The 16,401-nt window shown below is 39.7% G+C and overlaps 1 protein-coding gene across 1 annotated transcript in view; it reads left to right on the forward strand.

Annotated features, from left to right (window-relative positions):
* The window catches only part of LOC126234618 (uncharacterized), a 145,508-nt gene extending 138,276 nt beyond the window's left edge, over window positions 1-7,232 (forward strand). The window contains exon 5 of the mRNA XM_049943344.1: window positions 7,039-7,232. Coding sequence (XP_049799301.1) covers window positions 7,039-7,067 — 29 coding nt within the window. The 3' untranslated portion in view covers window positions 7,068-7,232. The remainder of the gene's footprint in view (window positions 1-7,038) is intronic.
* The last annotated feature ends 9,169 nt before the right edge of the window (window positions 7,233-16,401 follow it).

Here is a 16,401-nt window from a genome sequence, read left to right on the forward strand (position 1 = left end):
GTGGTACGGATAAATATGCTGTAAAGCATCTACGTTATTATCTAGAAACACTATGTTGCAGTACTGAAGCACGAGCAATTTTTTTTTTTTCACATAAAATTCGGTCTGAGACGTAAAATTAGTTTTGCGTTATTTCAGTTTTTGCATAAATAAACGGACTAAATTTTAGTGACTAATACGTTTAATTTCATACGAGTTGTATTGTACTGTATGCGACGGAGAGGCTCAGTCCCCGCCTAGCCCTCAGTGGTTCACAACCCCGCAACAGTCTACAGCAGTCCACCCACCCCACCGCCGCCCCGCACCGAACCCAGGGTTATTGTGCGGTTCGGCCCCCAGTGGAAACCCCCCACCCCAGGAACGTCTCACACCAGACGAGGGTAACCCCAATGTTTGCGTGGTAGAGTAATTATGGTGTACGCGTACGTAGAGATAGTGTTTGCGCAGCATTCGCCGGCATAGTGTAACTGAAGCGGAATAAGGGGAACCAGCCCGCATTCGCCGAGGTAGATAGAAAACCGAAAACCGCCTTAAAAACCATCCCCAGACTGGCCGGCACCCCGGACCTCGACACTAACGCGCCGGGCAGATTCGTCCCGGGGACCGGCATGCCTTTCCGCCCGGAAAGCAGTGCGTTAGACTGCGCAGCTAACCGGGCGGGCTGTTCATACGAGTTACTTTGTGGCATTCTGCAACTACTCCTTATGCCACATGACACAGAATTTGTAAGTGACCTTTTGATGTGAAATTACAGAAGTTATTTATTAAATATGTATAGGCCCGTTCTTTAGGGGGCTTATGTGACCCACACCTAGTTTCCTAATTTCCTCCTGTTGCAGTAGAAAAAAGAAGGAAACCAGAGGAGAAAAACTCCTTTCGGAGCACGAGGAATACGAATATGTTCCCGTTTATTTAAAACACTGACAGAAAAGTGTGTTACCAACTACCTCATTCAACCTTCCTCAGCACCTTTAAAAATTTTAGCATCCGAACATATTCCCATTGTTTTTTGCTGAGAGAGAAGAAGATAGTAGCACTGGAAAAGAGACGGAAAACTAATAAATACTGAAACATGGGAAAACCCTGGAGATACTAAAAGGTATCAGATAGATTATATAATGGTAAGACAGAGATTTAGGAACCAGGTTTTAAATTTTAAGACATTTCCAGGGGCAGATGTGGACTCTGACCACAATCTATTGGTTATGACCTGTAGATTAAAACTGAAGAAACTACAAAAAGGTGGGAATTTAAGGAGATGGGACCTGGATAAACTGAAAGAACCAGAGGTTGTACAGAGTTTCAGGGAGAACATAAGGGAACAATTGACAGGAATGGGGGAAAGAACTACAGTAGAAGAAGAATGGGTAGCTTTGAGGGATGAAGTAGCGAAGGCAGCAGAGGATCAAGTAGGTAAAAAGACGAGGGCTAGTAGAAATCCTTGGGTAACAGAAGAAATATTGAATTTAATTGATGAAAGGAGAAAATATAAAAATGCAGTAAATGAAGCAGGCAAAAAGGAATACAAACGTCTCAAAAATGAGATCGACAGGAAGTGCAAAATGGCTAAGCAGGGATGGCTAGAGGACAAATGTAAGGATGTAGAGGTCTATCTCACTAGGGGTAAGATAGATACTGCCTACAGGAAAATTAAAGAGACCTTTGGAGATAAGAGAACGACTTGTATGAATATCAAGAGCTCAGATGGAAACCCAGTTCTAAGCAAAGAAGGGAAAGCAGAAAGGTGGAAGGAGTATATAGAGGGTCTATACAAGGGCGATGTAATTGAGGACAATTTTATGGAAATGGAAGAGGATGTAGATGAAGATGAAATGGGAGATATGATACTGCGTGAAGAGTTTGACAGAGCACTGAAAGACCTGAGTCGAAACAAGGCCCCCGGAGTAGACAACATTCCATTGGAACTACTGACGACCTTGGGAGAGCCAGTCCTGACAAAACTCTACCATCTGGTGAGCAAGATGTATGAAACAGGCGAAATACCCTCAGACTTCAAGAAGAAAATAATAATTCCAATCCCAAAGAAAGCAGGTGTTGACAGATGTGAAAATTACCGAACTATCAGTTTAATAAGTCACAGCTGCAAAATACTAACACGAATTCTTTACAGACGAATGGAAAAACTAGTAGAAGCCAACCTCGGGGAAGATCAGTTTGGATTCCGTAGAAACACTGGAACACGTGAGGCAATACTGACCTTACGACTTATCTTAGAAGAAAGATTAAGGAGAGGCAAACCTACGTTTCTAGCATTTGTAGACTTAGAGAAAGCTTTTGACAATGTTGACTGGAATACTCTCTTTCAAATTCTAAAGGTGGCAGGGGTAAAATACAGGGAGCGAAAGGCTATTTACAATTTGTACAGAAACCAGATGGCAGTTATAAGAGTCGAGGGACATGAAAGGGAAGCAGTGGTTGGGAAGGGAGTATGACAGGGTTGTAGCCTCTCCCCGATGTTGTTCAATCTGTATATTGACCAAGCAGTAAAGGAAACAAAAGAAAAATTCGGAGTAGGTATTAAAATTCATGGAGAAGAAATAAAAACTTTGAGGTTCGCCGATGACATTGTAATTCTGTCAGAGACAGCAAAGGACTTGGAAGAGCAGTTGAATGGAATGGACAGTGTCTTGAAAGGAGGATGTAAGATGAACATCAACAAAAGCAAAACAAGGATAATGGAATGTAGTCTAATTAAGTCGGGTGATGCTGAGGGAATTAGATTAGGAAATTAGACACTTAAAGTAGTAAAGGAGTTTTGCTATTTGGGGAGCAAAATAACTGATGATGGTCGGAGTAGAGAGGATATAAAATGTAGACTGGCAATGGCAAGGAAAGCTTTTCTGAAGAAGAGAAATTTGTTAACATCGAGTATAGATTTAAGTGTCAGGAAGTCATTTCTGAAAGTTTTTGTATGGAGTGTAGCCATGTATGGAAGTGAAACATGGACGATAAATAGTTTGGACAAGAAGAGAATAGAAGCTTTCGAAATGTGGTGCTACAGAAGAATGCTGAAGATTAGATGGGTAGATCACATAACTAATGAGGAAGTATTGAATAGGATTGGGGAGAAGAGAAGTTTGTGGCACAACTTGACCAGAAGAAGGGATCGGTTGGTAGGACATGTTCTGAGACATCAAGGGATCACCAATTTAGTATTGGAGGGCAGCGTGGAGGGTAAAAATCGTAGAGGGAGACCAAGAGATGAATACACTAAGCAGATTCAGAAGGATGTAGGTTTCAGTAGGTACTGGGAGATGAAAAAGCTTGCACAGGATAGATTAGCATGGAGAGCTGCATCAAACCAGTCTCAGGACTGAAGACCACAACAACAACAACAATGGGGAATTGGAGTAATCTGAGATATCTTAAAGTAGTAAATGAGTAGACTTAAACACGGGAGAAAATATTACGCATCTACTTAGGAAACGAGGTGTGGGTCACATAAACACCATAAAGAAAGGGCCTACACATATTTGACAAATCAGTTTTGTAATTTCATACCAAAAGAAGGTCACTTACAAATTGTGTCTCATGTTGCATGGCGAGTAGTTACAGAATGCCACAGAATAACAGTTGGCGTGGCTAGGCAAAGATCTCAGCCGCCTTCAATTGACAAAAACCGTCACCAGTGATGTAAGTCATGCCTAAAAACGAAAGAATAGGATTAGGCATCAGAACTGGTCGTTGATTAAAAAACGGTGAAGCAGTAACTCATTGAAAAAGAGATGGAGACCATCCCCATGTAACGAGGAACAACTGCCAAAAACGGGACTGACCTGTGTTAAAATAACGAACTGTAACCACTTTAACGATTAAAATTTGTTCTTGTCGGCGTATGTCAAGCAGCAGACAATGCCTCTCATAAATTCTATCCAAGAAAGTACTGCGTTCTGTAGTGACTGAAGAATAAAGTAAAGTTAGTGATCAAAACTAATGAAATTAATGCACTGAAATCTTCTGAAAATTGTGTTAACTGTCTTGGGGGCCACCAGTGACCGAAAGGAAGAAGCTTATGTTGTCGGTCAAACTTACCGAAAGTCGACATGCTCATGCATGTTTGTCACCAACACAGCAGTTGACAACATAAGCTACGAACGTCGTAAGCGTGTGCTGTGGCGGCCGCCCGGGTACCGAGACGGTGACGAAACTGTAAACTAACGCGGGCAACACGAAAATAAGAGAAGCGCGACGTTGGTTTTCTGCCGAGGAATTGCAGTCACCTCTGTATTACATAAAACTGAACCTGGATAACACTAACGTAGTATTGTTACTAGGATGAACTACTTATTTCTGAATCATTAAAACAGAGTAGAGATTAAATGGATCGAATGATCTCCAAGTGGACCTGCAGTGGGAATAATCATGAATATTACCATTAAAAAGTTGTAATAAGCTAACCAATTAGTTAGATGTTGAGACCGATAACTTCAAAAATTCAAACAGTCCGTTTTTTGGCAGTTGTTCCTCGTTACAAGGGGACGGTCCCAATCTCTTTTTCAATTGAGTTACTGCTTCACTGTTTTTTAATCAAGGACCTGTTCTGATCCCTAATTCTATTCTGTCGTTTTTAGGCATGGCATACATAATTGATGACGGTTTTTATCAATTGAAGAGGGCTGAGAACTATGCCTAGCCACGCCAACTGTTACTCTGTGGCGTTCTGTAACTACTCCCTATAGCGTATAACACAGAATTTGTAAGTGACCTTGTTTTGGTATGAAACTACAAAACGTATTTACTAAATATGTATACTCCCGTTCTTTGTGGGGCTTGTGTGGCCCACACCTACTATAGTTTACTAAGTAGATGCGTAATATTTTCTTCCATGTTTAAGACTATTTATTCAGTACTTTAAGATATCTCAGATAACTTCAATTCCCCATTATCAAAGCAATAATTAGAAAAAAGTTCTGTACAGATATACACCAAAAGATGCAACTTAACAGTTGCGAAACCGGTTGTGTGGATCTATAACCGAATTAAATAAATACATATACAGCGGACTATTGGACTTTTCATTCGGATTTATATTCTAATAGTTTTAACACCTATATTTAAACAACTGTTGAATGAATTGTCACTCAGTTATGTATAACAGTCTTCCAAATAAACAGGAACATATTGGTATTTTTTGTGCTCCAATATGAGCAATTTTCCACTGGTCCTCTGCAATGCAAAAGTTAAATGATGCTTATTTCGCATTCAAATACAATGTATTTACATTCTCACAAACCAGCATAGGACGCATCAGGTAAGTTTGAGGGAGGTAGTCCTTGGGCTCTGCACGCGGCGGTGTTGTCTGGTAACTGCTTGGTTCCTTAATTCAAGATTCAGGTTCATTAGCGAACGCTCCATGCTCTTAATACCGCCTCAGTAACCGAATGATTCGCGTTTATGCCGTCGGTGCTGAAGGACCTAGACTTGATTCCCGGTATTTCTCAGATTTTTCTGAGGTAGAGATATCTGGAACGGGAATCATTCGGCATTTGTGAGATCAGATGAGAAGCTGCTTGAATGAAGAAGCAGTGGCATCGTCAGGGTTCAGCTACTAGCAACAACGGCTGGTGTGAGTGGCGACATACGGATCACATATCCGACGATCATACTTCGTTCCTCGTACTGCCTTGTTCGCAGCAGGCGGCCAGTTGGAACACGCTTAAGGCATCATCCGTGACTGGTGTTTACTTTTATGCTTTTAAATCTACACTGTCTGCCTGACGTTTATTAGATCAATAATATTTGGGCTATGTACATATATTCAGTATATAGGTAGTTTGACAGGGTTAGTAAGGCATTCGGATTTATACAGGGAATTAACAAAAGGACAGTTGCAAAGGTTATAGACACATAAAAGACTGTAACACGATAAAACACAAGCATGTATTTGTATCAATATTTCAGAAGTTAGCCTGCGACTCAGCAACATAGTACTGTATACCTACCTTGAGTCTGCTTCTTTGTCTATTGTCTGTGACGGTGAATTACATTACTTATTTTCTGTTGGAGAAAAACGCCAGCTTTGTTTTTCAATCTAAAGCTACTTCTTCTTTATCGTTTAAGCAGCTCGTGTTTGATAAGGGCTATCTAATTTGAAATAACTGCTTATTGAAAGTACTGTCATTCTTCAGTTTCTCTGTGACTGTTGACTAAAACAGCCTCACCGCTTGAATATTGTTGAACGGTTCGACTTATGTTGCTAGTAATATTATATTAACCTTTTTCAAATCATGTCCAAGTGCAACTGAATAAAAACAAGTTTCGTTCTATGAGACGTATGTCTCTTTAATTTACTGAGACGTATTCAGTGGACCGGAATACGAAGTATTTTTAATTCAGAGATTGTGTTATCGTACTTATAAGCAATTCGTACAAAAAAATGGCACAAAATGTGAATTAACTCTAAGGCGTTGCAGTCATGGACTGTGCGGCTACTCCCGGCGCAGGTTCGAGTCCTCCCTCGGGCATGGGTGTGTGTATTTGTCCTTAGGATAATTTAGGTTAAGTAGTGTGTAAGCTTAGGGACTGATGACCTTAGCAGTTAAGTCCCATAAGATTTCACACACATTTGAACATTTTGCGAATTAACGATGCTATATTAAAGTGAGAATATGTAGGTATTTGAAGGTACTGACGACGTCTGAATAAATTAAGGAGAAACGCTTATAGTAGAACGAAACTTGCATTTATTCAATTGAAAAAGGACAAACATAAGATAAAAACAAATCCTTTCGTACAGGCTAGAAAAAGTGAACATGTAGAGGGACCCCCAACTCTCTGAAATGATTGTAGCTATGGGATCCCTTACATAACTCATATGAGATACAAATGGATAGTAAACTAAGTTCCTGAAGACATCAATGTGTTTGATACTTTCATGGTTTTAAAAAGAAGAGTAGAAACAATGAAAGCAAACTTAGGTAGATCTCTTAGAGTTTGAGAGTAATTACGGCTAAGAGCCATCAAATACCATACTGTAAATCTCTTGAGAATAAATTGTAATCGAAATTTTCTTTGCAGGTTCTCTAGTTTCTTCGATTCTTGGCTGAAGGCTCACATTCAGCATACATCCGGACTCCATAAAGCGCCTTTGTCAGAAGTGAAATATAAAGAGCCTTCAATGACTTAAAAATAAATGGCACAGCTTAATGACGATGTATTTTGTCACCAATGTACTTTGCTGCTTTGCGTAATAAAAGTCTCCTGGTTTTCTAGATTGAAAAAATTTGATGAAAAATCCATGTAGCATGCGCCAAGGAGACTAACACGTAAGACTGTACTGAAATAACGAAGCTTATTCGTGTTCATAGGGAAGTCTAAGACTTTATAAACAATATTTCATGTATACACTTGTGCATACGTCATGTACTGCTAAATGTAAAAATTGATATACATTAGGCGGTCTGGTTACACGTCTTGTGAAAACTGAAAATTACATAAATTGAAATATAAAAATCGTAATTTTTTTCCTTGATCCAGTAGCAACATCTACCAAAAGGGCAAAGTTAAGAGTATAAATGCAGCATGTCTGCTTCGACCAATGGCTCAGTCAACAAACGAGGTCTGTTCAAAAAATTCAGTAACATCGTCCACAGAAGTTTTCTACCCTTACCTTTTACTTCTTGTGCATGGTAACCTTCGAAACACTCTCCTCCACAATTGACACACCGCTCCCAACGCCGTTCCCACTTAAGAAAGGTCTTGGAACCGTAAAATGAGGTGAATCTCATCAGGTGGTGTCAATCTGATCATTTACCGGTTTTTCCGCATTTGGATAACTGAGCGTAGCATTTTAACAATTACATTTCAGCTGACCATTGTCGTGAGTTCTTGACTAATCTATCAACAACAATGGCTTATTGAAGAGCGCACAACCAGCAAATCGCATTGTCAGCAGGTGAGTGATTCTTGTGCTCCACTCGTGTAGTCAACACAACAGTACGGAAAGTGGAAATTTGTGGTAAGTTCCTATGGGACCAAACAGCTGAGGTCATCGGTGAAAGCTGTCAAACCAGGAAAATTAAGCACCCGGAAACTTTCAGAGCAATACGCAGTTCCATATACCACATTAAATGACAAACTCAAGGAAAGGTACAAATACAAAATAGGTGGCCAACCAACGTTAACTAGTAGTGACGAAAAAAGCCTGGTTGAAGAATTATTGTGTTGTGCGAAATGAGGGTTTCCTTTGACGAATAATGATGTTAGGATAGGGTGACCAAATTATTTTCGGTGAAAACCGGGACGCATTCACCCAGGTGCCAATGGACACCTCATTCCACATGTACCCAGGTTTCTTAATTTCAAATATTAATGTCTTGTTGATACATTTTGTTAACCCGATTATTATAACTAACAAGAGGATACAAAAGATTGATATAATCTAGATTATGTGTATAATTAATGACATTTAATAAACGTATACAGTAATAAAGAAATGTATTACGATTTTACAAAATTTTACAGCCATTCAACTTTTAATCAATTAATATTAACATGAGCTTTAATATTACTGAGCATTTGTAGATGCAATTGACTGTACTTGGAGAAAAGGGTATTTTTCACTGCCTCCAGCCTTCTTGATCATGTGTTTGTTCTTTGAGACACAGTGATAAAACTCGGCACAATCCATTTTGTAGTTGTACAGGATCTGCAGGATTCCTTCAAGAGAGTCCACCTCCAGACTGTTTCTTTCATCAGTCCACTGGATATTCATGAACGAAAATATTCTTTCAACAGTGGCATTATGGGCTGGGATTGCAAATAAATACCTTGCAATTATTACCAACTCAGAGTAATGTTGAAGACAGTCACAGCTTTTAAAAAAACTCACCCACTTCTCATGACATTCCAATGGTGTTTTTTTTTTTTTCATCATTCCACTTGTGAAGACTTTCTTCAACAAAATTTGTCGGTATGCCGAACTGATCAAAGAGAATGGAATCATCGATTTCAGTCTCTTCACTCTTCAAACAAGAAACTGTCTCTTCAACACTTTCCCATTTTGGCACTCTCTTCAGTAACATCCAATCAAACACCGGCGATGAGGGTAAATATGAAGCGCTCCACTTGCTGAGATATTCTACACAAGTGTCATAAAACTTGTTAACTTCTTCTCTAAAACTGCTTTCCGCTGCTTCTGATACTTCTGCTCTTTTATGGACAGATTTAACATTAAAAGAAATGAACTGATGTTCTCTCCTCTTAGTAGCAGTTTCCAGAGTATTTTTCAAAACATCATTTACCTCTATTACAATTCTCGTGCTTCCCTCAATTTCCTTTCCCCATGCTGCAAAGTGCTAAGCGGACTGTGAATGTACCATAAGTAGGCTTCACTTAAAGGGTTACTGAAAAACTGAACCAATATGGTTCAAATGGCTCTCAGCACTATGGTACTTAACATCTGTGGTCATCAGTCCCCTAGAACTTAGAACTACTTAAACCTAACTAACCTAAGGACATCACACACATCCATTCCCGAGGCAGGATTCGAACCTGCGACCGTAGCGGTCACGCGGTTCCAGACTGAAGCGCCTAGAACCGCACGGCCACACCGGCCGGCCTGAACCAATATTTTTGGTGCTTTGTCTTCATTTAGGAAAAATCTTTTAACGGTTCAAACAGGCGGATTACTCTTTCAACTGCTGGGAACAGTGACAACCAGCGAGTTTTCGAGTGACACATTACATTCATATATTCAGTTCCCACATAATCACAGAACTCCTTAAGCCTCTCTGTTCTAACAATATATATGTAAAAGTGTGAGTATACCTTCATGACGGTAGTTTCACCATCACAGCTTAAACTGTCAGCAGATGTCTGCACGCTATTGTGTAAAACATGTGCAGGGCACCCTATGCCTTCAATGTTTTCATGCAATTTTGCCTTTAATTTGGTAAATACGTTGCATTTGCCTTGTCTTTTTAAACCAGCAAATTTTGTGTTGGTGCTTTCTCCACAAAATGCCACACATTTATTTTTCTCAAGAGCAAACATTTCGATAGTATTCATACAAAATCTTGAAATTTCGTCAGATGTTTGATTAGGTAGGGAACTCACCTTCAAAAGTTTGGTCTGAATTCCCTGATTAATATCGAAAAACTGAACAACAAACGGAAATATTTTAGTGGCCTTATGATTGCTGCCATCAGTGGATATCCCGTAGAAAGAAGACTTTTTGATGTATTTAAGGCTTTCCTTTACACTCTGGGGAGCAATAACTCCTATCACTAAGGCTGACACTTTAGTTCTTGCTGAACTAAACTTTTTTGCAATGGAAGAATCATCAAACATAATGCTTTTAAGCTTATTAGTACAATCTCTAGATCTATAAGTTTGGTGACGTTTTACCGTGTGGTAGGCTAGTGTAAGCTCGGCTGCTCGAACTTTCGGCTCTTCACTTGACTGATGTTTCACAAAATAATTTTGTAGAGTTTTACTGCAGCTCGGTGCACTGTATCTGTTAATGTTTCTTTGACCTGATGTGATCAACTACGTCGGAACGTCCACCATGACTTATACTAATAAAACAGTTACATACGGAACACTCTGCTTTGTAATCAGAACGACCTTTCTTAATGGAATTCCATTCCTTGGAATAACAGTCACTGAACTTGCAGCCACTTTTCGGCATTGCGTTTCACAGTACTGCACCAATAATACCACTAATATGAGAAAAAAGTATTGCAGTTTGTCTGACAAAACGTAAACTACTACACTGTTCTGACAATGAGTGTGTGAGTAAGTGGCGCGGCAATCGGACGGTTTCATAGCTCTGCTACAATAATCAGAATCATGAAAGAAGGTTGTATACATGGAAGAACCCTGGAGATACTAAAAGGTATCAGATAGATTATATAATGGTAAGACAGAGATTTAGGAACCAGGTTTTAAATTGTAAGACATTTCCAGGGGCAGATGTGGACTCTGACCACAATCTATTGGTTATGACCTGTAGATTAAAACTGAAGAAACTGCAAAAAGGTGGGAATTTAAGGAGATGGGACCTGGATAAACTGAAAGAACCAGAGGTTGTACAGAGTTTCAGGGAGAGCATAAGGGAACAATTGACAGGAATGGGGGAAAGAACTACAGTAGAAGAAGAATGGGTAGCTTTGAGGGATGAAGTAGCGAAGGCAGCAGAGAATCAAGTAGGTAAAAAGACGAGGGCTAGTAGAAATCCTTGGGTAACAGAAGAAATATTGAATTTAATTGATGAAAGGAGAAAATATAAAAATGCAGTAAATGAAGCAGGCAAAAAGGAATACAAACGTCTCAAAAATGAGATCGACAGGAAGTGCAAAATGGCTAAGCAGGGATGGCTAGAGGACAAATGTAAGGATGTAGAGGTCTATCTCACTAGGGGTAAGATAGATACTGCCTACAGGAAAATTAAAGAGACCTTTGGAGATAAGAGAACGACTTGTATGAATATCAAGAGCTCAGATGGAAACCCAGTTTTAAGCAAAGAAGGGAAAGCAGAAAGGTGGAAGGAGTATATAGAGGGTCTATACAAGGGCGATGTAATTGAGGACAATTTTATGGAAATGGAAGAGGATGTAGATGAAGATGAAATGGGAGATATGATACTGCGTGAAGAGTTTGACAGAGCACTGAAAGACCTGAGTCGAAACAAGGCCCCCGGAGTAGACAACATTCCATTGGAACTACTGACGGCCTTGGGAGAGCCAGTCCTGACAAAACTCTACCATCTGGTGAGCAAGATGTATGAAACAGGCGAAATACCCTCAGACTTCAAGAAGAAAATAATAATTCCAATCCCAAAGAAAGCAGGTGTTGACAGATGTGAAAATTACCGAACTATCAGTTTAATAAGTCACAGCTGCAAAATACTAACACGAATTCTTAACAGACGAATGGAAAAACTAGTAGAAGCCAACCTCGGGGAAGATCAGTTTGGATTCCGTAGAAACACTGGAACACGTGAGGCAATACTGACCTTACGACTTATCTTAGAAGAAAGATTAAGGAGAGGCAAACCTACGTTTCTAGCATTTGTAGACTTAGAGAAAGCTTTTGACAATGTTGACTGGAATACTCTCTTTCAAATTCTAAAGGTGGCAGGGGTAAAATACAGGGAGCGAAAGGCTATTTACAATTTGTACAGAAACCAGATGGCAGTTATAAGAGTCGAGGGACATGAAAGGGAAGCAGTGATTGGGAAGGGAGTATGACAGGGTTGTAGCCTCTCCCCGATGTTGTTCAATCTGTATATTGACCAAGCAGTAAAGGAAACAAAAGAAAAATTCGGAGTAGGTATTAAAATTCATGGAGAAGAAATAAAAACTTTGAGGTTCGCCGATGACATTGTAATTCTGTCAGAGACAGCAAAGGACTTGGAAGAGCAGTTGAATGGAATGGACAGTGTCTTGAAAGGAGGATGTAAGATGAACATCAACAAAAGCAAAACAAGGATAGTGGAATGTAGTCTAATTAAGTCGGGTGATGCTGAGGGAATTAGATTAGGAAATTAGACACTTAAAGTAGTAAAGGAGTTTTGCTATTTGGGGAGCAAAATAACTGATGATGGTCGGAGTAGAGAGGATATAAAATGTAGACTGGCAATGGCAAGGAAAGCGTTTCTGAAGAAGAGAAATTTGTTAACATCGAGTATAGATTTAAGTGTCAGGAAGTCATTTCTGAAAGTATTTGTATGGAGTGTAGCCATGTATGGAAGTGAAACATGGACGATAAATAGTTTGGACAAGAAGAGAATAGAAGCTTTCGAAATGTGGTGCTACAGAAGAATGCTGAAGATTAGATGGGTAGATCACATAACTAATGAGGAAGTATTGAATAGGATTGGGGAGAAGAGAAGTTTGTGGCACAACTTGACCAGAAGAAGGGATCGGTTGGTAGGACATGTTCTGAGACATCAAGGGATCACCAATTTAGTATTGGAGGGCAGCGTGGAGGGTAAAAATCGTAGAGGGAGACCAAGAGATGAATACACTAAGCAGATTCAGAAGGATGTAGACTGCAGTAGGTACTGGGAGATGAAAAAGCTTGCACAGGATAGAGTAGCATGGAGAGCTGCATCAAACCAGTCTCAGGACTGAAGACCACAACAACAAACAACAACAACACGTTACAATAATACAACTTACTACTTGTTAGCCAAAGTACCGCTCAAAGTAAATTATTGCCTGACTGATACTGTGATTACTAGTATTGGACAATGGAGGTTTTAGACAAATAAGCTAAAATATATTAATTTCTTGTGTTGTATTTCCTTTAATATAGCGAAATCCCAAAAATTTGAGAAAGTTTCACGAAATGTATTTAAAAACTGATTTCCGGGACTTTTGAGCGTCGCGAAACAAATTTTCGGGACACCGGAACACAGGGATGAAAACCGGGACAATCCCGGTTTTCCGGGACGTTTGGTCACCCTATGTTAGGGCCAATGTACAGGCATATCTCAATCGAGCAGGGAGGACTGAAAAGAGATTTTGTGACAATCGACCTGGGCACAAGTGAGTAACTACAGTTTAGAGTAAGTGAAAATGTGAAGATGGCAAAGGCAGCACTTAACCTGAGAAACAGTGATTGATTATTTTAAAAACATTGAAGTGACCTTGGGTGGTGACCCTCCTTCCAACATTGTAAACTATGACGAGACAAACTTTTGTGACAATCGTGGACAAGTGAAAGTAATAGTGAAGCGAGGCACAAGACATCCTGAAAGGATAGTGGACAGTTCTAAGTCAAGTATCAGTGTAATGAAAGCAGAAGCTGCCAACAACAGTCCTCCCGCCATACACAGTTTATAGGGCAAAACACCTCTACGATACTTGGGCTGAAGGGGGCATAACTGCTACAGGTTATAATAGGAATCAAAGTGGTTGGTTTGACCTAACAATGTTTGAATCATGGTTTGTTGAAACTGTCTTGCCTTATGCCCAGCAATTAGAGGAACCTAAAGTGATTGTAAGTGACAATCTCTCGATTCATCTGTCATATAACGTGATTAAAGTGTGCCAGGAACACGACATTAAATTTGTGCTTCTACCACCTAATTCTACTAATTTGTGTCAGCCACTTGATGTGGCTCTTTTTAGACCTTTAAAACTCACTTGGAGAGATGTGCTAGATGATTGGAAAAGGAAGAATAGAGGAGTGGTGCCAAAATCCGAATTTCCTATGTTGTTGAAAAAAAACTTTGAAAATATAGCGATCACGTCCAAATCAGATGTAATATCTGGGTTAAGGAAAGCAGGAATTTTTTTTTTCTGGCCCGATAAAGTCATTGCACAGATTCTAGGAGCAACCAGTAACAATGCACATGGCACCAGCTCATCAGAAGTTTTTTGGGCAGCAGCCTTCGAAATGCAGTTGAAACAGGTTCGCTCTAGTGAAACAAAAGGAAAGCCACGCCAAGCAAAGCGTTAGCATTAACTCTAGGAGAAGGAATTGTTATCAGCGACTTCAATGAAAATGATAGTGACGGGGCTGCAAGCAGGGAGTCCCTATACGGAATAGCTAACAGTGATCTAAAACAGCACGAGTCAAATATAAATGAAGAAATGGACAAGGAGAAGGATGAAGGTTGGCATAAATTTAAAGAAAATTATTTCACCATAGTAAAATTTTCTACGACAAAAAGGTTCAGGTTTTTTATTGATAAAATTCAAGTCTAATGACATCTACGAAATGACATTTCTGAGAAAGAAAGTTCTCGATGGTAATGTTTATGTTTTCTTTTCAGAAACTGACTGAGGTAGAATGAGCCCAAATTATTAAAAAAAGTTGTTCCAGAACACAGAAGGCGAGGTAATTTTCTTTTTGAAGGGCTAGATGATTATGACATTGAGTAAATACTTTTCACATTGATTATGACATACAATAACTAAAAATAAATATTTGTTTGTCGAATTTGGTGATTTCAAGTGTTTTTACAGCAAAAATCTCAAGTTTAATGTGCTTGTAAAAATTTGTTATGTGTAGAAATTGTAAAATTTTGTTGCAAATACAGCAATATATCTTTTAAAAATCAAAATAGTGATCGGATTCACTCCACTGGTAGTCTGATTCCGTTCCTGCATACAAAATACAATGATAATCGGATTCGCCCCAACTGAGGAGATGAAACCGATCAACAATTAAAATAATAATTGCAATTATAAAATAAAAATAATGTAATACACGAATTTATCATTATCAAGGTTGTGAAATTAACATACTGAATTTTTATTCCGATATCACAACAGTAAATAAACGAAATTTTAAAAAAGGTACCATTTTGATCGGATTTTTCTTATTTTACGGTGCGCCTCTCGCTGGATCGCGTGAAGCGCCGTCTGCAAATTTTCTTTTATCTCGTCAGTCATTGCAAATCTTCGTCCTTTCAACGGGATTTTCCACTTTTGAAATAAAAAAAGTCTGTCAGAGTCAGGTCTGGAGAGTACGGAGGATGAGGCAGCACAGTGATTGGTTTTTTGTGCAATAGTCATGCACCAACAGGGATGAATGTGCGTGTGCGTTATCGTAATGCGAGAGCTGTGAATTGTCTCGACACGTTTCCGGTCGTTTGCATCTCTCACTTTTTCGCAGGTTCGCAACACGTCCCGATAGTACCATCGATTAACAGTTTGTCCCTGTGGCATGAACTTACAATGAACTAATCCTTAAAAATCGAAGAAAACTATCAGCATGGCTTTGACGTGTGACCTGAACTGACGAGCTTTTTTTTTGGTCTTGGAGAACCTTTCCCGACCGATTGTGAAGACTGAACCATGATCTCAACATCATAACCATAGATCCACGTCTCATCACCAGTTATGATTCTCTTAAGGAACATCTCATTCTGATTTGCGCGATCCAAAAGCTCTTCACGGATTGCGAGGCAAATGTCTCTCTGGTCTTGACTCATGAGCCGTGGGACGAATCTGACGGCAACACGATGCATTCCAAGATGCATTCCAAGATGACATAACTGAAACGTAACATTCTTCTGTAATCTCTCGGACACTCAGTCTTCGATTGGCACGCCCAGTTTCGTTAACATTCTTCACTTGAGCCTCTTCGGTAGACGTCGAAGAGCGTCTTGTACGAGGGTCATCTTTAACTTCCGTACGGTCATTTATAAACCGTGCAAACCACTTGTAACACTGAGTACGGTTTAAGCACTCATCATCGTAGTCTTCCTGCATCATCTGGTATGTTTCTGCAAAGGTTTTCTTGAGCTTCACGCAAAATTTAATGCAGACGTGTTGCTCTTCTAACTCTGCCATCTCGAAACCCACAAACAGAGCGACACAACGTTCTGCTCAATACAGCGCTGAACTATAACGAACCGACATACAACAATGAAAATTCCAGGAGTTACACATTAAACAGAGGCGTGTGCAGGGATGCCAGACG

The sequence above is a fragment of the Schistocerca nitens genome, chromosome 2 (genome assembly GCF_023898315.1).
Source record: "Schistocerca nitens isolate TAMUIC-IGC-003100 chromosome 2, iqSchNite1.1, whole genome shotgun sequence".
NCBI classification, from domain to species: Eukaryota; Metazoa; Arthropoda; class Insecta; order Orthoptera; family Acrididae; genus Schistocerca; species Schistocerca nitens.